Source organism: Podarcis pityusensis (assembly GCF_964106645.2).
Source record: "Podarcis pityusensis genome assembly, chromosome: 16".
Lineage (NCBI taxonomy): Eukaryota > Metazoa > Chordata > Lepidosauria > Squamata > Lacertidae > Podarcis > Podarcis pityusensis.
Window position 1 is genome coordinate 14,493,507 of NC_138041.1, and position 27,423 is coordinate 14,520,929.

At 50.9% G+C, this 27,423-nt stretch overlaps 1 protein-coding gene across 3 annotated transcripts; it reads right to left on the reverse strand.

Annotated features, from left to right (window-relative positions):
• Window positions 1–1,692: 1,692 nt before the first annotated feature.
• On the reverse strand, window positions 1,693–27,423 carry AP5B1 (adaptor related protein complex 5 subunit beta 1). Of its 3 annotated transcripts, none has more exons than XM_080985477.1 (3): window positions 27,219–27,423; window positions 5,631–5,793; window positions 1,693–4,386 (listed from the first exon to the last, which is right to left on the reverse strand). In XM_080985477.1, the coding sequence occupies exons 1-3, from the start codon at window positions 27,326–27,328 to the stop codon at window positions 1,804–1,806; spliced, it is 2,856 nt and encodes a 951-aa protein (XP_080841603.1). In that variant the 5' UTR covers window positions 27,329–27,423; the 3' UTR covers window positions 1,693–1,803. The 3 variants fall into 3 exon arrangements, with proteins under 3 accessions (XP_080841603.1, XP_080841604.1, XP_080841605.1); XM_080985478.1 differs by lacking the exon at window positions 27,219–27,423 and adding an exon at window positions 7,816–9,653; XM_080985479.1 differs by lacking the exon at window positions 27,219–27,423 and having other exon boundaries at window positions 5,549–5,672.

Consider the following 27,423-nt stretch of genomic DNA (forward strand, 5'->3'; position numbering starts at 1 on the left):
AATGCAAAAGTATGATGGGTGGTTGCGTTTTAGTTCCAGAACATGAGAACTTGATAAACCCAGCTTTAAATGCAAACTGAATTCCACCCCCCTCATCCCTACTTGGCGGCCATTGGCCATGCAGGCTGGGACTGATGGGAGTTGGAGTCCAATTTAGTTGGGAGCCCAGATTTAGTTGAAGGGAAAATCTGTTCCAGCTCAGATTTAAATCTAAGCGGGAGAGCAACTTTTTGGTCAGTGGTGTGTGTGTTCAGCTAGGAATGGCGAGCTGCAGGTTCAAATACTTGGAAGCAGTGGGCACATCTGTTTTCTTTTTTCATAGGCCTTCCCTCCCCAGAGGTTAGCTGTGAGCGTAAAATGAGTGTGAGGGAAGAAAGAACCATATACAAATTCCTTGCAGGAATGCAGGCCCACTTGGGGCCTCTCTGTCAAGACTCCCCGGCCACCGTTTACACCAGTCTCTGGCAACCTGGTGACCTCCAGATGTTGTGGGACTACAACTCCCATCACCCCCAGCCAGCACCGGTTGGGCCTAATGGGAGTTGTAGTCTGATATCGTGTGGAGGGCACCAGGTTATTTATACCACCTGAGAGCACCCTCCACAAAGACTGCCCCCTCTCCACCCAACCTGCAGAGGGTCCCTGAAGGGGCCACCAGCTTCTATTGAATCAGCTGTGGCTGTGGAGGTGCCTGTTCTTTTGAGTTCTGTGGGTCACAGACTCAATATTTGAGTTGTTGAGTTGGAAGGGACCCCAAGGTCTTTCATTGTGATGGTTGTGGCTTACATATCCAGCAGATTAGCTTCAGGATAGTAGGGGCCTTATGTGCATTTAGATCTGTCCTGTAAATATGTAAATAATAGTAATAACAGTAGTAATAATAATGGCTTTTAAGCAAAATTATCCTGGAATGGGGGAGATCAGACATGTCCACGTGGAAGAGAGAGGCACTACAGGAGAGGTGAGGGGATGTATGCGAGAGCAGCCCTGCTGGATGAGGCCAACGGCCCAACTAGTCCAGCATCCTGTTCCCACAGTGGCCAACCAGATACCCAAGAGAAAGACCTGAGAGCAACAGCACAATTCTTCACTGCGTCCCCCACTGCACTTGCATATAGTGAGAAGGTATTTGCGTCTCTCCTCTGTTCAGAACAGGCGGGAGGGAGAAGGTCCTGTCCTGGCATCCAGTGAAATGTGGGCATGCTTAAGCAGACATATTCCCTGTCCAGAGAGGCCGAGCCAGTGCAAAGAGGAACTGAGCAGGAAGAGGACACGGTCTCACCAGCACAGTCCATTATTTGAGGAGATATATACTGAGACTTTTTGCAGGAGGTAGTGCAGGCAGGCAGGAGCTGGGATGGCTATACACACACATACACACACACAACGTCCCTTTTTTTAATCATAGAACTGCAGAGTTGAAAGGGACCACGAGGGCCATCTGCAATGCAGGAATCTTTCTGCCCAATGTGCAGTCTGAACCCACAACCCTCAGATCGTCTCATGCTCTACCGGCTGAGCTATCAGAAATCAAGATACATTACGTCCATAGCATTCCTCTGATCCACCAAGCTTGTAACTCTATCAGAAAAAGAAAAGAAATGAGATTTGTCTGGCATGCCTTGTTTTTGAGAAACCCAGGCTGGCTGGGTCTTGGTCATCGCAACACCCTTTTCTATCGGACTTGCAAAATACATCCATACATATGCATTTATTTTGGGAATGCCAAAATGTTTAACAGATATACAAGCCCAGACTGCGTTACCTCGCAGGCTTCCTCCCCACCCCCCGGAATCCATTCTTTCAATTCGCTTCCACGAGACTTTGCAAGTAGCTGTTCAGCGAGGGCAGCAGTCTCCAGTTGTCTGTGCGAATGCCCACGCAGGCTGCCTCTCCCACACTCTGCACCCGGAGGAGAATGTGGTATTGGGGAGGGAGGGCCATGCCAATTTCGTAGGAGCCCGACTGCTCGGCCAAAACGTACCGGGAAAAGTGATCGCATACCAGGGACGGCAGGGACTGAGGTGCCACAGGCCAGGTGGTGAGGCTTTCGGCACCCGCTTCATTGCTGTCAGGGTGAAGGCGTTGCCAGAGGGCGCCAAAGAGACGGCGGCGCTTTTCTAAACTCCAGGAAGGCACCGCCAGGGGCATGAAGAGATCGGGAAAGGCTACCTCCAACGGCTCCAGCTGGCTGGAGCGCGTAAGGCCTTCCTGTGTTGTGTAGACAGCAAAAACATCCAGTTGCGTCGGGTAGGGGCAACGTGGCTGCAGTGTGAGCGTCAGTGTCCGGGGAGGGCGCGCTGCTGAGAGACAGGGCACGCACAGTTCTGGGACGGGCTCATAATGCCGGTCCGAGCACATGAAGCGAAGGACCACGCAGAGCAGGAGGTCGTAGGGGGGGCTTGAAGGACCCGTGTGGACCAGCTGGTACGTCAAGCTGAGCTGCGATGGGGAGCGGGGCTCCAGCAACCACTGGCAATAGCCCTCCACGTCTTGCTCAGGGTGAGGGGCCTGCTCAGGCCTGTTGCCGCTCGCCCCCACCCGCCGCAGCCTCAGTGGGGCTGGCTGCACCGGGTGCACAGTCAGAGAGGCCACGAAGCTCTGGCTGTCAGCCACGATGGAGGAGGAGAGCGTCCGGGCCTTGACAGCACCTCCTGGAGCCAGCACAGCCCCAAGTTTCTCACCAGAGAGGTTGGCCAGCAAGGTGTAGTAGAACCGAGCCCGGTCTCGCACGTCCACGTCCAGGTGGCTGAGAGACACAGCCTGCAGGAGGTCGGCTAAGTGGGCCGGGGCGGGCAGCGGGCGCAGCTGCATCAAGTTGCGGCAGACGCTCAGGAGGACCTGGCCTGAGCGCCAGCCCCCAAGGCGGCCCGAGGCTACCAGGCGCCTCAGGAACTGCATGGTGCTGCCCTGAGGGATGTCCTTTTCCTTTGCCAGCCGCGCCAAGACCTTGAGGTGCCAAGGCAGGTCCTCCTCTTGCAAGGGAACGCCCACAACGAGTCCTTTCAAGGCCTGGGCCAGCCTGCTGGCCCAGCCGCCCTCTTCTGGAAACTTCCACGCCTCGTCCAAAAGATCTATCAGGTTCGGCGCCAGGGCGCAGTTCTGGCGGTACAGGCCCAAGAGGCACTGGGTGAGCTCTGCCATTGGCTGCTCTCGGGAGCCAAAGTAGCGGGCGAATAAGAAGGCTGCCCGGAAGAAAAGCCGGGTGGCCTCCGGTCCTCCTCCCCTGGCCACCAGCCCCCCGAGGGTCAACACGTGCTCCAGGAGGTATCCCACAGCGCGCTCGGCCGTTGGGCCTTCGCTCTCCACACACACCAGGCACAGCAGGTTCAGCCGGGCCAAAACCGTGCCCTGGTCCTGGAAGAGTCCGGGGAACAGGCCGGACGTGGTGCGAGGGGTGAGCAAGACCGGCAGGCCCTCGTCCTCCGTGGCCGAGCCCAGCGGCCGGTTTTCAGGGAAGTGCAGGAGGCAGTCCAAGTGGAAGAGCTTCACCGGGGCGGGCAAGGCCGGGTGCTGGGCCAGACCCACGAGGCGGCGCAGCAGAAAGGCCTCGTCCTCAGCCGTGAAGAGGCTGTCAGTGAAGAGGCCCTTGAGTTGCAAGACGGCATGCTGGAGCGTCACCCCCGCCGTGCCAAAGAGGCGTACCAGCTGCGCCTTAAAGATGGCGGGAGACTGGGTGCGCACGACGCTGACGGCCTGGGCCAGCTGCCACAGGAGGTGGCTCTGGGCCACAGAGGACAGGAGATAGGAGCTGTCAAGGAGGGAGGACACCACAGCTTTCAGGTCCTTGACGTCGCCCGGCGAGGGGAGCAGGGCCAGCTGCTCGAGGGTTGCCACAGAAAGGTCCCCCAGTTCCCTCGTGGCCTCCCACACCAGTCCCTCTTTGCTCTCCAGGAGTTCCCCCAGAGTCCCGAGGCCTCCCCGTCTGGCCAAGCGCAAGATGGCGTTCCTCAAGGCCAGCCCGTAGAGCAGCGTGTAGCCCTGGTGGGCGGGCGACGTCTCCTGGTGTTGCAGGGAGCGCAGGACGGCCAGGCGCTGAGAGAGGAGCCCCGGGTAGCAGCTCTCAAGCTCCCGCAGGCACTCGCAAGCCGCGACTCGCACGGGGCGCTCCGCGGCTCCCCCACGGCAGTCGTTGAGGTCAGACACCAGTTGCAGCAGCAGGGAGAAGTATTCATGGGCAGCCTGGCAGCTCTCGGCGAAGGAGTCCGTGGCCACAAGTACTGTTGCCATGGCATAGAGGAGTTGGCACCGCAGATATGCCTGCTGCTTGGACGAGGGGCCCAGCTGGCCAAAGAGGGAGAGGAGGGACGCGGCCACCTCTTGCCCAGCCTTGGCATCTGGGCACAACAGGGTGGGGTACTCCAAAAGGAGGGTCAACATGGAGATCTGTCCAGAAGGGGGAAAAGAAGAAGCTGTCAGGGAAAGCCAGGTGGAAAAAACAAGTCTTTAGACTTAAGCTGACAGAATATGCGCAGCTTGCAGACTTAACATATAGAATAAGAGAACAAGAAGAAAATACGTTTAGAGAAGATTGGAAAACGTTTATTGAATATATGGGGGAAAATTGTGTACACTTGAAAACTTCGGCAGCGCTAAGATAAATTCAACAGTGTAAATAAGTTTTGATGGATTTAATAATGGAATACTGAATGGTTTAGTTTTTGTAAAATATGCAGGGATTTATGATATGCAAAATGACCCATAGAAAGAGAAGAAGGGAAGTCATTGATATTTTAAGGATGCTTAAATGAGCATTCTAAATTGTAAAACAGAAAATTTAATTAAAAAGTATATAAAAAGAAAAAAAGTCTTTAGAAGGCCCTACATGAGAGGGCACATCCGACACTGAGCAGTGCTGAAATCCCCACTCAGTGAGCTCAGGCTAGTCACTGTTCTACCTTGGGGGGTCGTTGTGAGGATAAATGTGGAAAGAAGAGAACTATGTATGCCACCTTCAGCTCCATGGAAGAAAGGTGGGCCATCAATGAGACAAACAAACAAATATTTATAGCTTTTTGAAATGTTTTTTCTCCCCTCCCCCATCCTACTTCTTGAGGTCGTTTGAGTTTTTTATTTGCCTCTTTGTTTTGTTTTTTTATCTTGTGTTATAAGTATCTGTTGGTGTTCACATTGCATTTACATGGGGTACATGTGCAGATTGGTTTGATTCACGGTTTTGTACACCAGTGGGCACATTCTGAATTCTGAGGAAGCTGGTCACAAAATGGCAGCCGTGTGATGTGCGGCTAAGACAAAATGGCCGCCACGGGCAACGCAGCACATCCCAAATGGCAGCCGTGTCTAAAAGAGCAGGGAAAGAAACAGGAACACAAAATGGTGTGTTGCTGCCCACCCCAATCTCGTGCATTGTGGATTTTTGAGGGGATGTTTACTTGAAGACCTTTTGTGGGTGCCATACTGGAGCGTTGGTGGACCTGCGAGCGAGACTCTTTGCAGACTTTTCCTCCTCTCCAGACTAGTGGTTTTAGTGGGCTCATTGACAGGGTGGTCTTCCCAAACGAGCGACAAGGCCAGTCTCACAACTTACCCTTTTGTGGGTGCTGGGGGAAAGTTAGAGGCATGTTCTCACCCCACCCACAAACACCCTCTAAGCCGTGGGTCTCACATACCTTGATCTGCTCCCCCAGCCTCTCGCCTCGGAGCTCCTGCAACAGCTCGGCCACAAAGGTGTCGCCAGCCCCATGGGAGAGGAAGGCTGTGGGGCACGAGCGGAAAGAAGCAACTGCGCTGGCCCAGCCTTCCCCGCTCCTGGACCCCATGGCCGACAGAAGACTAGGGGGAAAGAAAGAGAATGTTAGTCATGCTCATGGATGATGGGCCTTCACACATCCCACTTAGTAGCAACCCTAGTCTTAAGGATGTGGAGGGCCACCTCCTCCTCGTCCTGCTTTGGTCACCCCAGAGGGCATCATTTAGGGCATTTCAGAGGCCTTAAATTGGTAGCAATTCATCAATGCGGGATTCCACATAAATAGGAACCGTCCTGCTAGGGGTGGATAGGCCCATGTGGCTCAGTGGCAGAGCGCTTGCTTTGAATGTAGAATGTCCTGGGTTCAATTCCTGGTGTCTCTAGGTAAGGCTGCGAGAGTCTCCCTGCCAGAAACCCTGGAGAGCCGCTGCCAGTCAGTGCAGACGATGCTGAGGTGGATGGACCGTTGGCCTGCCTTGCTATAAGGCAGCTTCCTGTGGCAGCAATCCTGTTAAAGCAAATCTCTGCCCAGGAAGAACAAGTCTATGAGTGGAACTGCCAGCCTCAGGGGCAGTCAACCTCTAAAATACCAGCTGCTTGGAGAAACAGCAGAGGACTTTCGTGTCCCATGCAGAATGAAAGGGAAAAGGGAGGCGGGGTTGCATTTTTATGTTGTGAAGCAACCTGAGAACTGCAGATTAAGGGCAGTATACAAATTTAATTAGGGACGCGGGTGGCGCTGTGGGCTTGCCGATCAGAAGGTCGGCGGTTCGAATCCCCACAACGGGGTGTGCTCCCGTTGCTTGGTCCCTGCTCCTGCCAACATAGCAGTTCGAAAGCACGTCAAAAGTGCAAGTAGATAAATAGGTACCGCTCTGGCGGGAAGGTAAACGGCGTTTCCGTGCGCTGCTCTGGTTCGCCAGAAGCGGCTTAGTCATGCTGGCCACATGACCCAGAAGCTGTATGCCGGCTCCCTCGGCCAATAAAGCGAGATGAGCGCCGCAACCCCAGAGTCGGCCACGACTGGACCTAATGGTCAGGGGTCCCTTTACCTTTACCAATTTAATTATTATCATTATTAATAATACAAAGCCCCCCTCCCCCTTTCCCCCCTCCTTCTTCCTAATTGTTTAAACCAATTCATGAACCAAGAACGTATGCATTGACCCTAATAGTGAAACATAAGTTGTAGACATTTTTCAACAGTTGTTATGTTATTTTTGTGATACAGTATACAAATGACATGAGAAAACTTGGTATACTTATTTGTATAACATTATTCTTGTTTATAACCCCCCCCCCAAAAAAAACCCTATAAAAGAAAGAAAGAAAGAAAGAAAGAAAGAAAGAAAGAAAGAAAGAAAGAAAGATGCTTGGCTATTGCAATGGCTGCCCCATAGAGTTCTGGGCCATAGGCAGCCAGGGAGTGAGAGTAGTTCAGTCAGTAGAGCATGAGACTGTGAATCTCAGGGCTGTAGGTTCAAGTCCCATGTTGGACAAAAGATTCCTGCATTTCAGGGGGCTGGACTAGATGACCCACGTGATCCCAACTCTACAATTCTATGAAATGTAATAATATGTCAGGCAAACCTGTGGCCTCTTGATGTTGCTGGACTACAACTCCCATCATGCATTTCTACCCCACCTCCAAGCAGCTCCAGCTGGTTGTGCACGGTTTCCTTCTTCCCCATTTTAGCCTCACAACAACTACCGGTATGTGTGATAGACCAGGCCGAGGGAGCAGGACTGGCCCAAGATCCTCCAGGGATCTAGGGGGCCACATACTCCCCCGCTTCTGGAAATGGGGCCCGCATTGTGTGGGGCTGGGAGAAAACCCCTTTGCACAGGGGAGGAGAGAAAGTGACTTCCATAGGGTGCTGTAGGAAGGATGGTGCGCCGCCCCACCCCACGGAAGGGGGGTGGCCAGGTCTGGATCCACAGAAAGTTTGTGCGCCTGGAGGGAGACCTACAAACAACATGGACTCGTGGAGGTGCAGGGCGGTGGGGCTTCTGTGGGGCCAGGGAAAGTGTGGGACAACGCACCCCACCCCCACGAACCGTTTGCACGCAAATGCAACAGCTTCCCAGTCGCGACCCACACGTACCTGCGGGGCTCGCTCGCTCCTCTACCTCCGCTTTTGCAGTTGCAGCCGCTCAGCTGATCTCCGGTCCCGGGCAAAGCGGCGCTTCCGACTTCCCTTCCCGACGATCCCGCCGGCCGCCGCTAGAGGGAAGCGGAGCAGCGGCGGAGCAGAGCAGGAGAGGAGCAATTGGAAGAAGCGGCGGTGGGTTCATTATTTTAAAAGGCTCCTCCGAAAGCCATTGCTGCCTGTCCTGGGAGGTCTCTCCTCTAATCCCGCCCCTATGAAGCCCGCCGAGGACGAGTGCTGGCGAAAGACACTCTGCACATGCTCTGACACCAATTCCAAAATTATTATTATTATTAGTTATTTAATTATGTTTGAAGCAGGACCAGGAAAGAACACGCACAGAAGGGCGGTAGCTCAAAAGCACAGCCCCTTCCTTGCACACAGAAGGTCCCTCGTTCAATCCTCAGCATCTCCAGGTAGGACTAGGAAAACTCCAGAGAGCTGCTGCCAGCCAGTGTCTACAGCATAGAGCTAGATGGACCAGCTGTTGCCTGTGTCCCTGGGAGAGCATGTTCCATCACTCCCGGAGCCACCAAAGGAAAGGACCTGCAAGGTAAGTCACAAATGCAGCCCACAAGAGGCTAGAACTTGGCTCAGGACCTCAACAGGTGAGCTTGAACCCAAGGCTGTACTGGAGAAAGCTGTCCCTCAGACATTCATTGTGGCCAGCGGTCAGGGAGGGTGGGAATTGTAAATCATTTGGAGGGCCACAGGTCCCCTTATCCCTAGTGCAAGCCTTTAAAAGGGGGAAAGGGAACCCTTAGCCACCCGAGGGCCACATTCTGCCATAGGAAAGCTCCCAGGGGCCACATACTCGGGAGGTACAGTGCCAGAGGCAAATGTTGGCCGAGTAACAGACTACAGCAGACTACATCTCAGCCATGCAAATGCTATAGCTTTCCACGCTGAGACCTAGCAGGGCTTCATTTGGCCCCCAGGTTCTCTATCCTTGCTTTAAAAACACAGCTATCTTGAGCTGGGCCCAGGAAAAACACGGTCCTTTTCTTTTCCTAGGCCAGAGCACAGGTCTCTCCTGCAATCCGGAACTGCACAATTGAGAAAAAATAAAGAAAGGGGAGGAGGCCTTTGTTCAGCTTCTCAGCTGTCAGGGAAGGGAACGGTGCCAACAGCTCCAGGGAGCATCTCTCGGGCGCACGGCTCACGGTGCCCAAGCAGCCTGTTGTAAGAAAACAGTTTTTGCTGGAAACTGTTGGCTCACCTTTTGGGAGGGGGCAAAGTGAGCGGTTACATGAACTGTTACTCAGGCCTTACTCAACGAAACTCCTGCAAGCCTGCTCTTGCCTTCAGCCTCCCTTCGCACCCAGGGCCGGGCGTAGCTGCCACGGCAGCGCCTCCGTTAGTTGCTCTGGAGATCTTATCTGGAGAAGGAGCCTGTCTCCCCAGGTTAGCTCCCCGGTCCAAAACTGGGGAGGGGAGGGGTTGCCCTTCTTGTATCTGAAACTAGCCTCCAGTTTAGAAAGTTTCTGTTTCTAAAAACCATGGCAAGTTTCTCACAGGAGAAAGGGGTTCGTAGGGTGTTTGCACTTCCTAAACTTAAGCAGGCATTGGACAAGGCTGGGGGGAACAAGCATCTAAGCTTGTTCTCTCCTCCCCCCCCCCCCCACGCCCCCCACACCAAAGTTATTGCTTGAGTGGGGCTCATCCTCTCCCCACACAGTACACCCTGTGACCTGGCCCTCTTGCCACTAGGGGTCTTCTGAACTACAGTGGTACCTCGGGTTAAGTACTTAATTTGTTCCGGAGGTCCGTTCTTAACCTGAAACTGTTCTTAACCTGAAGCACCACTTTAACTAATGAGGCCTCCTGCTGCCGCTGCGCCGCCGCTGCACGATTTCTGTTCTCACTCTGAAGCAACGTTCTTAACCCGAGGTACTATTTCTAGGTTAGTGGAGTCTGTAACCTAAAGCGTATGTAACCTGAAGCGTATGTAACCCAAGGTACCACTGTAAGGGCACAAAAAGGACTGCTTTTGACCAGACGCAGAGTGCTGAACATTTGGGAAAGGGCACCCCCAACCAAGGAATTGTGCAGATTCTAGTTGACTTAATCAGCCACCCCTTGTCTGTGACGTGGATTAGCTAACGAATTGCAGATACCCCAATAGTAAGTGGCACTCTGTAGCTGCTTAGAGGCTCACAGCAACCAAATCTGTGGCTCAAAATTAAGCCTGTGTGTGAGATTGGAGGGGGCAGTGGTTTCTACAAAGCAGTGCTCGACTGCGAGTCCCCAGCCAATTTAGCCAATGGTCAGGGACGATGGAAGGTGTAATCCAACAGCTGGGGACCCAAGGTTGAAGTATGTTGGTTTAAAGGTGTGTTTTTTACCTCGCACCAAGTATTTGAAGCACAAAGCTTCCTCCTAGGAATCCTGGCAACTGCAGTTTGTTAAGGGTGGCGGGAATTGTAGCTTTGAGGGGTAAACTACAGTTCCCAGGGAAGCTAGGTGGTTTTTAATGTATGATGTTGCTGTGATGTTAAGCCAGCCCTGCTGTGTTTGGAGGAGTCCCCCATATTCCGTCTGGTGAGGTGTTTGTGGGGGGAAGCTCTGGGCCCCTGCCTCCAAATCCTGCTCTGACAGCATCCGCTGTGCAAAAATAAAAAAAATGAGAGAGCTGTTGCTTTTGCAAAATGGGAAAGGTTGCCTGAGGTTGATGGCTGGGGATAAGAACTCCCTGGGTGTCCGCTCCACCTGCCCCCACTCGGCTTCCACATTCCTGTTTCAGCTAACACGCCTTCCAGCTTGCACCGGGACCTGTTCCCCAAGCGGTACCCGCCCATCCTGCCTCCAGGATTCAGCCCCAGGCAAGGGCAAGATCAACACCTCCAACAGCAGGCGACAGTTCTGAAGCATCAAAACAAATCCAGTCTCGGGATCAGCTAGGAAGGGCCATGGGTATAGCTTGCAGAGCATGTACTCCACTCCCGAAAGGTCCCAGGTTCAGTTCCCTGTACTGTCCTTACTTGAAACCCCAGAGAGCACCTCCTTGCCAGTGCAGACATTTTAAGCTGAGATTAATTTGCCAAGGGTGCGCACAGAAAAGCTGAATTGAATCCGAACAACCTGTTTGCAATACAGTGGTACCTCGGGTTAAGTACTTAATTCGTTCCGGAGCTCCGTTTTTAACCTGAAACTGTTCTTAACCTGAAGCACCACTTTAGCTAATGGGGCCTCCTGCTGCCGCCGCGCCGTCGCTGCATGATTTCTGTTCTCATCCTGAAGCAAAGTTCTTAACCCGAGGTACTATCTCTGGGTTAGCGGAGTCTGTAACCTGAAGCGTATGTAACCTGAAGCATATGTAACCCGAGGTACCACTGTACTAGGTTTCCATATGAAAGCACTAGGTAAAGGTAAAGGACCCCTGGATGGTTAAGTCCAGTCAAAGGCGACTATGCGTTTGCGGCGCTCATCTTGCTTTCAGGCCGAGGAAGCCGGCGTTTGTCCACAGACAGCTTTCCGGGTCATGTGGCCAGCATGACTAAACTGCTTCTGGAGCAATGGAACATCGTGACGGAAACCAGAGCGCATGGAAACGCCGTTTACCTTCCCACCACAGCGGTCCCTATTTATCTACCTGCACTGCTGTGCTTTCGAACTGCTAGGTTGGCAGGAGCTGAGACAGAGCAATGGGAGCTCACCCCGTTGCGGGGATTCGAACCACCGACCTTCTGATCGGCAAGCCCAAGAGGCTCAGTGGTTTAGGCCACAGCACCACCCGCGTCCCATACTGAAAGCACTATCCCAGTCTTGTCTGCTGTGACTGACTCTACAATGTGGTGTCCTCTGGGTGTTGGCAAACTACAGCTTCCATCATCCCTGACCATCGGGCTATGCTGACTAGGGCTGGTGGGATTTGCAGTCCAACAGCAGCTGGACCCAATCGGCAGGCAGTTAGACACTTCCAGGCAGACACCCGGGAAGGGACAGCCAGGGACTGAAGCAATTTGCATGCGTAAATTGTATCCTCTACCCAGTGATTTAGCAGGAGGTTGCACCAGCTGCTAACTATCGGAGTCGGAATGCCACACTTGGCAGGCAGCACTCGCAAAAAGCCTGACCTACTTACCAGCTCCAGGTAGTTGGGCAAGAGGCCTTCTAAGTCCCTTCTCCCCCTAGGCAGGTGAAGAAGAAAGAAAAGAATGTACGTGGGTTTTGGCTCCATACTATAACTGTAAACACGGCCAGTCTCAAAACACCTGAGGTAAAGAGAAGGTGTTTAAAACTTAGTCCCGCATCCCGTTCTGACAGCGGCCAAACCAATGCCTCTGGGAATCCCGCAAGCAGGAGCTGAGGGCAACAGCAAGCTTATAATTAACAGCAACTGATATTTGAAGGCACATTTCCTCTGACAGTGTAGGAAGAACATAGCTGTTGTGGCTAGTACCCATTCTCCATGAATTTGTTGGAGGATGCTGGTCATCAAGCCCTCCAAAAAGTTCTCCAATGAAAAGAGGGTCGTCCTGTTCCATCATCAGCTTTGTTCTTGTTATTTATACCCTGTTCATCTGACTGGGTTGCCCAAGCCACTCTGGGTGGCTTCCCACACATATAAAACATGAAACATTTTTTAAAAAAACTTTCCTATGTGGGGCAGCCTTCAGATGTCTTCTAAAGGTTGATTAAATTACAGTGGTACCTCGGGTTACATACGCTTCAGGTTACATATGCTTCAGGTTACAGACTCCGCTAACCCAGAAATATTACCTCGGGTTAAGAACTTTGCTTCAGGATGAGAACAGAAATTGTGCAGCGGCGGCGCAGCAGCAGCAGGAGGCCCCATTAGCTAAAGTGGTGCTTCAGCTTAAGAACAGTTTCAGGTTAAGAACAGACCTCTGGAACGAATTAAGTACTTAACCTGAGGTACCACTGTAGTTGTCTCCTGGGCTTGGTGGTCACATAACCCCATGCCCTCCAATGTTTCTCCAATGAAAATAGGGACATGTTTAAGGAAAAGCGGGACATTCCGGGATCAAATCATAAACTGGGATGGCTTCTGAAAATCAAGGACTGTCCCTGGGAATTAGGGACACTTGGAGGGTCTGTATCTTGTGGGTACAAATCCCCCCGTTTCGGGATGTGCTGGGTGGATTCCTTTTGTCTGTCCTTCATTGGCTTATCCGAAGTTCTGGCGACATGAGGGCAGGAGCAAACCTTCCTCCTATCCATTTACTCCACAGGGTGCCTATTTTTAGACACCTCTGTGGTTTCCAAGGCAAGAGAGATCATGATTGCCAGGCAGCACCTCCCTTTTTATATATTTATAGAACTTAGGCCTGGCGATTGCACCCAAGTTCTGGAGGGGAGATCATACCCCAGTTTCGGATGGGGATTACGGCAGCGGGGATCAACACAGTGCATGCGTAGACGTGCTCAACAACACCTGACAAACGCTTGGCTCTGCCCACTGTAGATGCTGGCCAGGGGTGACAGAAAAGCAGCCAGCACATGCTCAGAGATGCTCTCTTCACAACAAACAGCAGAGAGCCTTACATGCCACACTTTGTCGTATTTTAAAGGATTTCATGGGACATGGGTGGCGCTGTGGGTTAAACCACAGAGCCTAGGACTTGCCGATCAGAAGGTCAGCGGTTCGAATCCCCGCGACAGGGTGAGCTCCCGTTGCTCGGTCCCTGCTCCTGCCAACCTAGCAGTTCGAAAGCACGTCAAAGTGCAAGTAGATAAATAGATACCGCTCCGGCGGGAAGGTAAACAGTGTTTCCATGTGCTGCCCTGGTTCGCCAGAAGCAGCTTAGTCATTCTGGCCACATGACCCGGAAGCTCCCTCGGCCAATAAAGCGAGATGAGCGCCGCAACCCCAGAGTTGGCCACGACTGGACCTAATGGTCAGGGGTCCCTTTACCTTTACCTAAGGGATTTCATACCTGTGCCGTAAGGGGCCATGAATCACCCCTGGCCCCTGGATTCCACTTCATGACAATCATGACTTTCTCTCTTGAGTTTCTAGTCCTTAAGATGCATATGGCTAAGAGAGGATTTTAGGACTGTCACTTTGGGTGCCTTCCATAGCGTCCTGTTCCTCAGCACATCTGGCAAGGGCCAATTACATTTATTCGTGCAAAAACAATGCAAAATCCAGCAGATTTGCCTCACTATCTATTTTAATAACAAGTCGGAGAATCTTTTTTTTTTTTGGTTATCTCTCTTATTCCCTCCCCATATTTTGATTTTATTGTCTAAATTATGCAAAGAAAGAAAGAAAGAAAGAAAGCCTGACAATCGTGACATTCTTGACTCCTTCCCTCTGACCCCGTTTTGCAAACGGCAATCCTCCTCCTGCCTCAGTTTCCCTTCTGCGGGATGAAGTTAATGATACTCCTCCTGTCCCCAAGGAGGGGGCGGGTGGTTTCACTAGTGAATGCGGGTGAGGCAATGCCTGCACGGTGGAGATGAAAGCAGCAGCAGAGCCAACATTTTAAAAAGCACGGCGGGCTGTTATTAAATTAATATTAACTGGGACGTGATAACTGTGGGACACGTGCTCTTTGTGGCCTCTGCAGCTTAAGCCCCGCAGCCCTTTGAGCGCTGGGCTGGAAGGCAGTTCAAAGGAAGCACTCCCAGTTAGCTAATGGGCAGGTTGGCAAACACACACCCCATTCAGAAGTTGCGCTGGCTAGGCTGGGGCACCCAAAGCTTGCCTCCCTCTGGAGATCAGACTTGTGGGCAAGGCAGCGTCCCAGAAATCCTAGCTCCAACTCTCTCCCCCTGCCCCCACTGCCTTCAAAACGGGGCCCTCTCTGAATACCTCAGATGACCATGAGATCTGGGGTTGTGTAGCGTTGCCACATTTGGTCGGGCAAAATACAGGGCAGGGCAGGAGAGGGTGGGAATTGGGGGGCACACATATGAAACCGGATCCTCAAACCCACCCCTTTGTGGAGGGGGATTAACTGCCTACCCCACTCTTCAAAATAAGCTGCTGATTTTGAAGGCAGCTCCCTTAAGTTGGGATGTTTAGAAGTCCCATTCTCTCTCTCTCTCTCTCTCTCTCTCTCTCTCTCTCTCTCTCTCACACACACACACACACACACACACACAAACCTGCTTCAACTTTAGCAGACTAAAGAGGTTACTCTGTCATTGGTGCCCATTTTAGATGGTAAGCGGATTCTGGAAAACACCATCAATACTGATGGCATGTATGAAAAGCCCTATTGAATCAGGCACATCTAGTCTGGCATCCTATTCTCAGTGGCCAACCAGGTGCCCGTGGTGGGAAGCCGTGAAGCAGGACCTGAGCACAGCCGCAACGCTCTTCACTTGCGATTGCCCACAACTCACTATTTAGAGCAGGGGTCCACAAACTAAGGCCCGCGGGGTGGATAAGGCCCGAGGGACTCGTTTATCCGGCCCACGGCGACAACCCGCCACCTGCTGCCACTGCCCGCTGTTACCAAGCGCTGCACTGTGCGGCTGCCCACTTCCGGGTCGGAGGAGCACCGGAAATAGATAGCGCGCATGCGCAAGCGTTATTTGCGCATGCACAAGCTTTTTTTCCAGTGCACATCCGGGTCGGAGGAGGCCCGTGCACATGCGCACAAGCTATTTCTGGAGCTCCGACCCGGAATTGCGCTGGAAATAGCGTGTGCGCACGCGTATGGGCACATGCTCCCCCGCCCTCCGGCCTGCCGCAAAATCGGCACTGGAGACACCAGCCTGAGGCACGGTAAGTTTACTGACCCCTGATTTAGAGGCATACAGTGGAGGCGGAACAAAGCCATCATTGCTAGTAGCCATTGACAGCCTCCTCCTCCATGAATTTGTCCAATCCTCTTTTAAAGCCATCCAAGTTGGTGGCCATCACTGTCCCCTGTGGCAGGGAGTTCCACAGCTTAACAGTGTGCTGTCTGAAAGCCTTTCTCTTGTCTGTCCTGAATCTTCATTGGATGTCCATAGGTTCTAGTGTTATGAGAGAGAAAAGCTTTCACTATCTGCTTTCTCCCTGCAAATTTTTTTTTACACGTCTCCTCTTTCTATCATGTCTCTTGTTACTCACATTTCCTCTAAACTGAAAAGTCCCAAATGCTGACCCTTTCCTCATAGGGGAGTCACTCTGTGCCCTTGATCATTTGGGTTTTCCCTTTTACAAACTTTTCCCAACTCTACAATATCCGGGTGAGGCGACCAGAACTGCCCACAGTGTTACCAAAAGCAGTAACACCATATAGATTTGTAGAACAGCAATATGATGTTGGCAGTTTTATTTGCAGTTCTTTTCCTAATGATCCCTAGCACGGAATTTGCCTTTTTTCACAGCTTGCCTGTCCTCGGAAATAAAAAGCCCTGAATATTGTAACTTTTAAAATCGTAACATATACAGTGGTACCTCGGGTTACAGACGCTTCAGGTTACAGACGCTTAAGGTTACAGACTCCGCCAACCCAGAAATAGTACCTCAGGTTAAGAACTTTGTTTCAGGATGAGAACAGAAATCATGTGGCGGCAGTGCGGCAGCAGCAGGAGGCCCCATTAGCTAAAGTGGTGCTTCAGCTTAAGAACAGTTTCAGGTTAATAACGGACCTCCAGAACGAATTAAGTTCTTAACCTGAGGTACCACTGTACTAGCAGGGTTACCTTGGTTATGTTTACAATATGTTGAAAACCAATGAAACTTCCATGAAATGAAAGAAGAAATCCCATTCTTAGAGATTACAAATCTGAAACCCTGCCCATGCCACCCCCTCAAAGGCATTCTTTCCCTCTCTCCTCTAACCATTAGTCACTACTTCCTCTCCACAACAACAACAAAACTTGGAACAAAACTCTGGACTCAGGAGCCTTGCTTCAAAAGGAGAAGGAATACCCTCCTTCCCTCATGTTCTCTCAGCATTTAAGTGGATTCTCCCGCAAGGTGGACAAGGAAAGGAATACTAGCTTTTGTTTTATCCGCTCCCTGCAAGGAAAACATTAGCAACCCAGGAATCTCTCCACCTTCCAGGATGCTCACTATGTAACACTTTGCCTGATCGTCATTCCTGTTAGTTTCTCCTTCCCTCCCTCCTCCCGGTATTCAGAGGAACCTGTTACACTGGCGCCACAGCCGGTCCCTTTGGGCGTGATCAGCGTCTTTCGGAAGCCTCGCATCCTGCTGACAGGCTATGTTATTGGGGGGTGGCGGTGGTGCGGGGGCAGATGGGCAAACTGGAAATCTGAGCGTCCCTTTAGGCTGCAAGGCCAGTTTCCACAACCGGATCTAAGAGATGTGGCTCCCCAGGAATTTTATAGCTGCTCCTTCCTCAGTACCTCCCTACTTCTGTGAGCGTACTAACCTGTGCCAAGACAGTGTGCCTCCGTATAACAACAGTGCCAAATTTAGGATGGTGTGGGTCATTCCCTGCAACAGGGTGCCGAGCTGAGGGGGCACAAAATAATAATAATAATCATCATCATCATCCCAGTCATACCTCATCTTACATTTGCTTCATGTTACGTTCTTTCAGGTTACGTCCTGCGGCAACCCAGAAGTACTGGAAAGGGTTACTTCCGGGTTTCACCGCTCGCGCATGCGCAGAAGTGCTAAAACGTGCTTCGTGCATGCGCACAAGTGCCAAATCGCGCCGCACACCTGCGCAGATACGGTGCTTCAGGTAGCGCTCTTTTCATGTTGCGAACGGGCCTCTGGAACGAATCCCATTTGCAACCAGAGGTACCACTGTATTTATGTACCCTCCAACATTTCTCCAGTGAAAATAGGAGCATCCTAAGGAAATGTGGGACATTCTGGGATCAGATCAGAAAACGGGACGGCTTCTGTAAATCTGGGACTGTCTGTGGAAAATAGGGACACCTGGAGGGTCTGTTTTTATATGTGTACCTTCTCAAAGGTAGGCCCTGGTGTGCTTCAGAGCATGCGCAGAACGGAATGTGAGCAGGAAGAGGGCATGAAAATAAGAATTTGGGGGGGGGGGTTGCGCACCAAATTTTGTCCTGGCTCAGGGCGCCATATTACCAGAGTCCGCCTTAATACCAGTTTCTGGGAATCGCAGATGGAGAGAGTCTTGCTGTGTTCAGCATGCCACCCAGGGACCCACCTGGTATCTGAATAGACACACCTCAACCTTTTAAAATCCATGCCCCCTTTTAGCTAATGCAGCAATCGCATGCCCACCCCCCTCCAGCTCCAAACCTGGCTCTCCTACTTATTTTATCTGAATTTTCAAAAGGATGGCAATATAATGACTTCTAATTATAAATTATATTTTCAAGCTTGATAATAAAGATGAACCAAAATACTTAAAATGTTTTTTTTCAAAAAATTAAAAAAAAAATTCAAAAAAAATCCACAGGAAATTGGAAACTACACCGAATGACTGATGCCTCATGCTTGTTGCCTCATTTGGATTCTGGGCACCATGGAAGACAGAGCACATCTTAGGTCGATTTCAATGTACAGCCTGTTGCGCTGCTTTGTTTTAGCGGCCATCAGGGCAGAAGCACCAGCTTTGCAAAGCCATATGGGTGAAAACAGCATAATGATGCGCAGGGACTGCTCTCCTGTTTTGCAGTATACAGGGAGCCATTTCAACCCAAACTTTCCCAAAGTGAACTGTTTGGAACCATCTTTGGCAGACAAATCACACTTGCCGTTCAAAAGCTCCTCCTGGGAGATACCCTGGCAAGGACTGGATGTCAGTGGCAAAAAACGTTCCTCACAGAGTGCTCCTAAATGGTCTGCTCCGTTTCCTGTGCCAGAGGATTGTGTGCCATCTGCAGAATCAAGTTTGCTAACTAATGAAACTTTTCCCCCAAAGGGTTTCTAGATGGTCCACGTCAAGGCTTATCAACACTTCATCTTGTTCCACTGATTTTCCCTGGGGGAAACCGCTCTTTAGCACTCAGTCAGAGCAAATGGCGATTCAAGTTTTCCCCAGATTGCCGTTATTATTATTATTATTATTAAATTTGTATACCACCCTTCATCCGGAAATCTCAGGACTATTCACAGCATAAAAATACAAGACACATAATACAAACAAAATACACAATAAGAACAAGAACAAACCAAACCAATAACCTCTCCACTCCCTCCCACAAACACAATCAAAAGGATTTAGGATGTTAGTCAGCCCAAGGCCTGGTTGAAGAGGAACACTTTCACCTGGCACCTAAATCTGTATAATGAAGGCACCAGGCGAACCTCCCTGAGGATGTTGCCACCCTCTGGACCTCTTGTGGAGGAGGCACACAAAGAAGGGTCTCAGAGGATGATCTCAGGGCCCATTTGTTCCAATCTATCACAAAATGGAAGGGTTTCCCTTGGAAAGGAGTGGGGCAAGGTGGAAACCGCTCAAACCCACGCTTTCTAGGCAAAGCAGAGACCCCCTGACTCAGTCCAGGCCTATGGTTGGTCTGGTCCAGGCATAGGCAAACTCGGCCCTCCAGATGTTTTGGGACTACAACTCCCATCATCCCTGACCACTGGTCCTGTTAGCTTGTAGTCCTAAAACATCTGGAGGGCTGAGATTGCCTATGCCTGGTCTGGTCCATCTGAAAGGCCTGACTAGGAGATGGATGAGTTTAGTGAGCGAAGCCCAAGGGATAAATAAATTAGTAGTCATTTTCTGGATTGGTTCACTAACTAGATCTCCTCTGCCTCTCACACCCAGTCGAAGATCTCCCTCCGTCTCTTGTTTTTGTCGGGGGGGGGGGAGAATAAAAGGGAAATTGTGAGTGCAGCACACCTCGAAGGAAGCAAACATAGGTATTTGGTTTCACTGATGGGCCGTCATTGTGCTTGAAAAGAAACACATGGCCCCCCATCTATGGAAACAGAAGACGTTTTACCTTTTTTCATCCATTAAAATATGGCACCATGGACTGAGCAGGATCCCAGAGCAACTGTTTTGCATCGGCTTCAGAAGAAGACATGCAGAGCGTGAGACAAGCCTATGGAGTAAAAACAATGAGGAACTGGAGGTGACAAAGTGTTTCCTACCCAAAGAGTAACCTGAAGCAGAGAAAGTTCTGGCCAAAAAGAAGGAGGTGTCTTAATATGGCTAGGTAAACGCTTAAGTATGGCTATTGAGTTCACCTAATTTGTGTACTGTACATATCGTTCCTGACATTGCCTGTCATTTAAGCACTGATTAAACACCTACACTATGCATATCCAGTCTTCTCCCCGTTTTCCCCAAACGGCACATTTTGGGTGGAAGTCTAATGATGCAATATGACGACTGGGGTGTATGCGGTGTTTGGGGAGGGGGACACACATCATGCTCCTTCTGAGGTAGCTTATCTACCGTTGGACCTGATCCTGCACTCAGCTCTCGTTCGTGGCTCCTAGAAACTGTCAGTATGCAACAGTGGCAACACCCTGGGAACGGCTTCAACTGGCCTGCTAAACCGGGTGAGGATAGCCAGTGGTTCTCAAGCACCCAGCAAGTTAGGGGCTTCCTCTGCCTGCGAAGACAGGATCCGGCAGATTGAGCAGATGGAACCAAAAGTGGGTCCAAGGGTCAAGAAGGTGGTTTGCTAAAAAGTGGAAAAAAGAAACTGTGCCAACAAAAAAGGAATGGCAAGACAAACTGTTACGAGTATATTGAACTGGCTAGATTAACAGAGGCAATTAGAGATCTCACTAGACAAGAGTTTCAAAAAGCATGGGGGAAATGCAGAGAATACTTCACAAAACAGTGCCTAAAAATACATACCTGGACTTGTTTCGATTAATGTCTGTAGGAGACTTTGTGGATATTTAAGTTCTAATTAGAAAAATCTTAATAATTATTCATAAAGGAAACACCTTATAAGAAGTAAATAAGGAGACCAGATACAGGATAAAGGAAGTATTTTATTTGGTTGTTTGTATTGTTGTATGTTATGCTTGTTGTATGTTATGTTCACGTTTAATGAGGGTGGATTTCTGTATTGGGGGGGGGGTGGGGTTTATGTTATGTTGTAAATAAAATTTTCAATAAAAATTTATTAAAAAAGAAGAAGAAGGTGGTTTGTGCATGTGCTGTAGAAGGAAGTGAGGGGCAGATGGGAAGGTAGCCCATCTAAGAGAAAGACAACTCTAATCCTAAACTGCTGCTGCCTTGAAGGATATCTTCAGAAGAAAAGGCTAAAGAGTAAACACTACACAAATCCAGAGCAGAGTCCCTAAGACAGTTGGATGGCACCATGTATGCCTCCTTCCGGCAACTCCTGATGTCAAGCTGGCGCCAAACATCTTGCTCTGCTTTCCTTTGAACCACATCAGCAAGGCCAAGAGGGGGTCTTGTCGTCTGGGCAGCCCAGGACCTCCATACACCCTTGCCCAGGCTTGCACCCCGAAGAAGTCCCTAATGCAGCAATCTGATTTCAGCCCAGTGGGGCACTCCAGTCAACAACAAATGTGATGACCGTTCCATCTCCACAAGGACGGCAGCTTCGTAGATGGAATGACCCCCTCTCCTCCCCTGTGCTCTGTTCTGGGAATTATCGCTCCCCCCACCAAGCGTCAGATATGACTGAGGGCTGCCAAAAAAGGTCTTGAGGACCACATGTGGCCCTTGGGCCGCTCTGCGTTAAAAACATGAATGGAGAACTTGTGGCTCTTGTTTCTTCTTCTTTGACTACTGGCCATACTTCCTGGAATCTGGAGTCCAACAACTTCTGGAGGGACACGGGTCCCCAGGCTAGGGACTGCGTACACACCACACAGCACCCCCCCAAAAAAAACCTGGGAACGATAGCTTAGAGGGAGACCGTTCCAATGCTGAACGGCTTTTACCGTCAGAAAGTTCTTCCTGATCTTGAGTCAGAATCTCCTTTCTTGTAACTTGAATACATTGGTTTGAGTCCTACCCTCCAGAGCAGGAGAAAATAAGCTTGCTCCATCCTCCGACAGCCCTTCAGATATTTGAAGATGGCTATCTTATCTCCTCTCTAGAGAACTGCATACATTGATTGTGGAGATGGAACAGTCACCACAGTGGTTCTTGGCAACCAGCCAGATGGGCAGAGTAAAAATAAAACAACAACAACAATCCATTGGGTCCTAGAATGGGTGTAGCCAGGATTTATGTTGGGGGAGCAAGACACCCACCTGCCATTATCCTCTTGTCTCCTTTAGTTAAGTATTTTTATTTGTTTACTTGATGGGGGGGGACAGCAGCCCCCCTCCTCCCCCTGCCTACACGCGGGTGGCGCTGTGGTCTAAACCACTGAGCCTCTTGGGCTTGCCGATCAGAAGGTCAGCAGTTCGAATCCCTGCGACAGGGTGAGCTCCCGTTGCTCTGTCCCAGCTCCTGCCAACCTAGCAGTTCAAAAGCACACCAGCACACATAGATAAATAGGTATGCTGCGGCGGGAAGGTAAACAGCGTTTCCATGCACTCTGGTTTCCGTCACAGTGTTCCGTTGCACTAGAAGTGGTTCAGTCATGCTGGCCACATGACCCAGAAAGCTGTCTGTGGACAAACGCCGGCTTCCTCGGCCTGTAAAGCAGGATGAGCGCCGCAACCCATAGTCACCTTTGACTGGACCTAACCGTCCAGGGGTCCTTCCCCCTTTTTTTTAACCTAGCGTCTGGAGCAGGGGAAAAACAAGCTGGCTCCATCCTCAATGTGAAGATGCCCTTTATGCAGGTTCATATGGCTGCTGGGAATTATAGCTCTGTTGGCGGGCGGTAAGCTAGGTGCCATGAATTGTGGGGGGGCAGGGAGAGAGGTAAATGTGCTTTACCATAGGGGATGTAAACAGCCACTGTCCAAAGATGGCTGCTCCCTGGGTGTGCCCCCCCCCCCCAGTCTCTGGCCGCTTCCCGTCACTCCAAAACACCCTTTCTTGTTTGCGAGAGCCTTGGCACTCCAAGTGCCGTTTGGAGTGCCAGAGGGCGGAACGCAGCGAGCAGGTGCCTGCTGAGCCAGCCCCAATTAAGCACCCGGGACCTGGCTCGGGAGCTCCTGTGGCTTTGCCCGTGGGGCATCGGCAGGGCCCCAAGCAGGAGAGCCTGCCAAGGGACTCGACGACGCAGCAGCAGTAGCAGCAGCCACCCTGCGTGGCAGGTGAATCACGTACGGTCCGGTCCTCGCCCAAGCAGAGGAACCTGAGGAACCGCACGACGCCGACGCCACTGGGGAGGCTCCCAGCCGGCACCGCAATGAAGTCGCGAGCTGCTTCTGAGCACCCGCTCCCTTCCCCGAGGGGGAAAACGCAAGATTGGATTCCAGAGCGGATTCCAGGAGCGTTGCCGCATCCACACCTGTCGCAGGCAGCCACTACAAAGAGCTTTCTCCTGGCACCTGGAAGGATAACGCATTTGCTGAGGAAGGGCCTTCACAGAACCGTAGAGCCCAACCCCCTGAAATGCAGGAATCCTTTTGCCCAACGTGGGGCTCAAACCCACAACCCTGAGATTAAGAGTCTCATGTTCTGCCGACTAAGCTATTCTTCCGGAAGTGACAGGACAAAGCCAGCTTTTCAGGGATACAACCCCAAGCTTCGTACCTGATTACTACTACTACCACTGTTGTTGTTGTTTTGTTGTTTTTACCATGCCCATCTGACTCTGGGCAGCTTCCAACAGATATAAAAATATAATAAAACATCAGACATTAAAAACCACCCTATACAAGGCTGCCTTCAGATGTCTTCTAAAAGTTGTGCATTTATTTATCTTCTTGACATCTGATGGGAGGGCGTTCCACAGGGTGGGTGCCACTACCGAAAAGGCAGAGGCTTGTAGCTTCACTTCTTGCAGTGAGAGAACCAAACAGAAGGCCCTTGGAGCTGGGAGCTCAGTGTCCAGGCTGAACGCTGATCGTTTGCCAAGATCCCAGCTCAAGCCTAAAACTGCTCAAAGGGGATGCAGTGTCCTCTTCCCTCCTCCATCAACAGCCACGAGACGCAGTGGCTCCCATTTGCCCTTGCTGATGGAGGCAGTGAGCACTTCCAGATGACCCGTTCACTGAGCATTCACCTGGATCCATTTGTGGGGAAGTCAGAAGATACCGCATCAAAGCAAGTCTTATCCCTTTACTGTGCATTTTTCCATTCCTTTCTTTTTTGCAAACAACAAGAAGAAAGGTTGGCTCTTTTGGAGAAGTGGGTTTCTTGCCCAAGACCTCGTAATGGACTATAAATCTGCAACCTGAATTTTCTGGGGTGTGATTGAATCTGATCCCAAAATAATGACAGGTGGGGAAAGCGTGTTATCTGCAGGCACCTGTAGATTGGCACTAGGACGCTGGACTAGATGGGCCACTGGCCTGATCCAGCAAAGCTCCTCTCATGTTCCCCCACTCCTGTCCTTGTGCCACAAAGAGGTGCACTTGGCTCTAGCCATTAGGCCTCACACCCTCTTGACATCCAGGGCCTCGTGGTACTAGAGCACCAGGTTGCTCTCCTCCACAGCTCATGGGAGAGGTGCTTCTAGGACCAAGGTGAAAGCTCCCTTGTTATTTTTGCTCTTCGGGTTTGGATGTTGCTAATGTAATCATGTTCTAGTTACAGTGCTGAAATGTTTTTTTGGGTGCCTTGTTGTATTTGCTACTGTGTTGTTATTATTATGAAACTGTTTTTTGCACGGCTAAATTTTCCTTTGCGTTCCTGCGATCTTTGTTGTAACATGCTTTGAGCATGACTGGTGTTTTGGTTTTTTTGTGGAAAAGTGGCGTGCAGATAGCATTACGAATGAATGATTGGAGACCCTCCCCCAGCTTTGTTGTCCCCCCCTCCCCTCAAAGAACTGGGAACTTGAACCCTGGAATACGCGCTCCCCTCATTCAACCACCGCTGTCACTGAGCACCACAACTGCAAGCTCTCCACCTGCTCTGCCAGAACTACAAACAGGACCCAGGAGTCCTGGTGCCTGGCTACCATCCTTTTGAGTGAAATGAAAGGGTTTGCTTTGAGAAGGGGCTCCTCTGGAAGAGGGACACAGCTTGTCCCCTGACCACTCACTGCTTCTTTAAACAGGTTACCTTTTGCTTCTGAGCTGGCAACTGGGGGCTGATGGTACATTTGAAGACAGATGTGGCCCTCGAACCACCTGCTGTTGAACCCTGCTGCTACCAGAAATATGTGCAGTTGCGCTCTTTTTGTGGAGTGTATGGGGTCGTTTGTCCACCGTTGGTCCTCACCCTGCACTCAGCTCTCCCCTGTGGCTCCTAGAAGCTGTCAGCAAGCGATGGCAGCCACACCCCGGGAAATTGCTTTGACTGGCTGCCTAACCAGGTAGCCTATTGGTCTCAAAACACTTGGTGAGTTAGAAATTCCGCCAGTGAGCGAGGACGGGCTCTGGCGGATTGAGCAGACGAGACCGACGGCAGCGGGTCTAATGGTCAAGAAGGCGGTTTCTGCACAGGCTGCGGAGGGAAGTGAGGGGCAGATGGGGCCCATCCACCTGGGAACGTAGCCCATCTAGGAGAAGGAAAACTCTGCTCCTAAACTTCTGCTGCCTTGAGGGATATATTCAGCAGAAGAGAAGGCCAATAATAATAATAATAATAATAATAATAATAATTTATTATTTATACCCCGCCCATCTGGCTGGGCTTTCCCAGCCACTCTGGGCGGCTTCCAACCAAATATTAAAATACAATAATACATCAAACATTAAAAGCTTCCCTAAACTGGGCTGCCTTCAGATGTCTTCTGTTTGGTAGTTGTTGTTCTCTTTGACATCTGGTGGGAGGGCATTCCACAGGGTGGGTGCCACTACCGAGAAGGCCCTCTGCCTGGTTCCCTGTAGCTTGGCTTCTCGCAGCGAGGGAACCGCCAGAAGGCCCTTGGCGCTGGACCTCAGTGTCCGGGCAGAACGATGGGGGCTAAGGAGTAAACCCTACACAAATCCAGAGTGGAGTCCCTGAGACGTTGGGGAGTGCATTGTATGCCTCCTTTCGGCAGCTCCTGCAGTCAAGCCAGAGCCAAATATATTGCTCTGCTTTCCTTTGGACCATAGCAGTGAGGCAGGTGGAAGTGGTAGATCTTGTTGTCTGGGTAGCCCAGGACCTCCTGGTTTGTTCCCTGGGAGGGCACTTTGGCGCTGCTAATGTAGTAGTTTGACTTCACCCCCAGAGGCACACTCCATTGTCTCTCAAGACAGATGGATGCCAACAACTTAGGTATTTTCATCCACTCCAGGTCTGCAATGTCCACTTCTTCACTGCTCATACTATCCATGCCCAGATTTGCACTAACTGCCCCTCGCACCACTGCTGTTCAGCCGAGCATGGAGACAAGACTTCACCCATCTCATTATTAAGCCTTCACCCTTTTCACAAATGAAAACCAAATTATCTGAAACTCAGGCCCCAGAAATGCCCAGTTCCACCCCCTCCCTTCATCCATACGATACTAACTGAATCCTTCCATTCCTTTTTCCGTTTGCAAAACGGTTCACAGCCTTCATTGTGTTTGCCACTTCAACAATCCCAGACCCGCCAAGTGTCCCTATTTTCCTGATTTAGAAAAGCCATCCCTGTTTCTGATTTGATCCCAGAATGTCCCGCTTTTCCCTTAGACATTCCTCTTTTCATTGGAGAAATGTTGGAGGGTATGGAGTTTTGTGACCCCTCCCCCCAGCCAACGTGATAAGTAAATCTACCACCTTTAGAAGACACCTGAAGGCAGGCCTATATAGGGATGTGGTTTTTTTTCATGGACAGTGTATAAATAATAAAATTATTATTATCATCGTTATGGAATTGTTGTTTTTTAGTCGTTAAGTCGTGTCTGACTCTTTGTGACCACATGGACCAGAGCACACCAGACACTCCTGTCTTCCATTATGAAATAGGACGTCCCTATTTTCATCGGAGAAATGTTGGGAGGGCATGCAATTCTTGGAAACAAAACACATCCATACCCCCCACTCTAATTCACAAAACACACAGAAACTCATTATACACCTTTAGGCACCAGCAAAAACATTCCTTTTTCAACCAGGCCTTTGGCTAATCCAATTTACATCTTCTACCCTTTTAAAATGTGGGGTTTTTTGGGGGGGGGCTATTGGGCTGTTGTTTTATTTTTATTAGGTATATTGTGGTTTTATATCTTGATTTTATTCTGTGAACTGCCCTGAGACCCCTGGGTATAGCGCGGTATATAAATTCAGCAACAACAACTGTAGAGGAAAGTGACAGTGATTTGACGAAGGTTGCACACCAAGGTCTGTAGCAGAGGTGGGGAATTAAAACCAGCTCTCTCTCCTTAAAAGCCACAACGATCTCCATAACCCTCGGGGAGATTCTCCTCTTCTGGGGCCCCGCAGTCCACACCCTGGGCTCTTCAGGAGACAGCAAACACGATTTGAAAAGGCACCAGGACTTGCAAACCCACGCAGGAAGGGCCTGATTTTCCACCTCACGCCACCCGCCCAGCTGACTTACCGCTGGAATATGCTCCGCCGCCCGCCTCCAGCAGCATCCTTCGTGCCGCAACCTGGAGAGGAACAACAGCGCAGCTTCTCCGCCGCCGCCGCCGCCGCACCCCGCCCCATTCCCCGGGGCGCTGCGAGGCAGTTGTTTGCAAAAGCGCCCTGTCATTTCTTCGGAGGCCGGCGAGGCACACCTGGACCTGACCTTGCCCAAACGC

Coding starts and splice junctions, on each gene's coding strand:
- AP5B1 (XM_080985477.1), bottom strand. CDS start 27,328: ATGGGGCGGGGTGCGGCGGCGGCGGCGGCGGAGAAGCTGCGCTGTTGT. Junction 5,794..27,218: donor CGGCGGAGCATATTCCAGCG/GTAAGTCAGCTG, acceptor CTTTCCCCCTAG/TCTTCTGTCGGCCATGGGGT. Junction 4,387..5,630: donor GGCTGGGGGAGCAGATCAAG/GTATGTGAGACC, acceptor CCTTCTGGACAG/ATCTCCATGTTGACCCTCCT.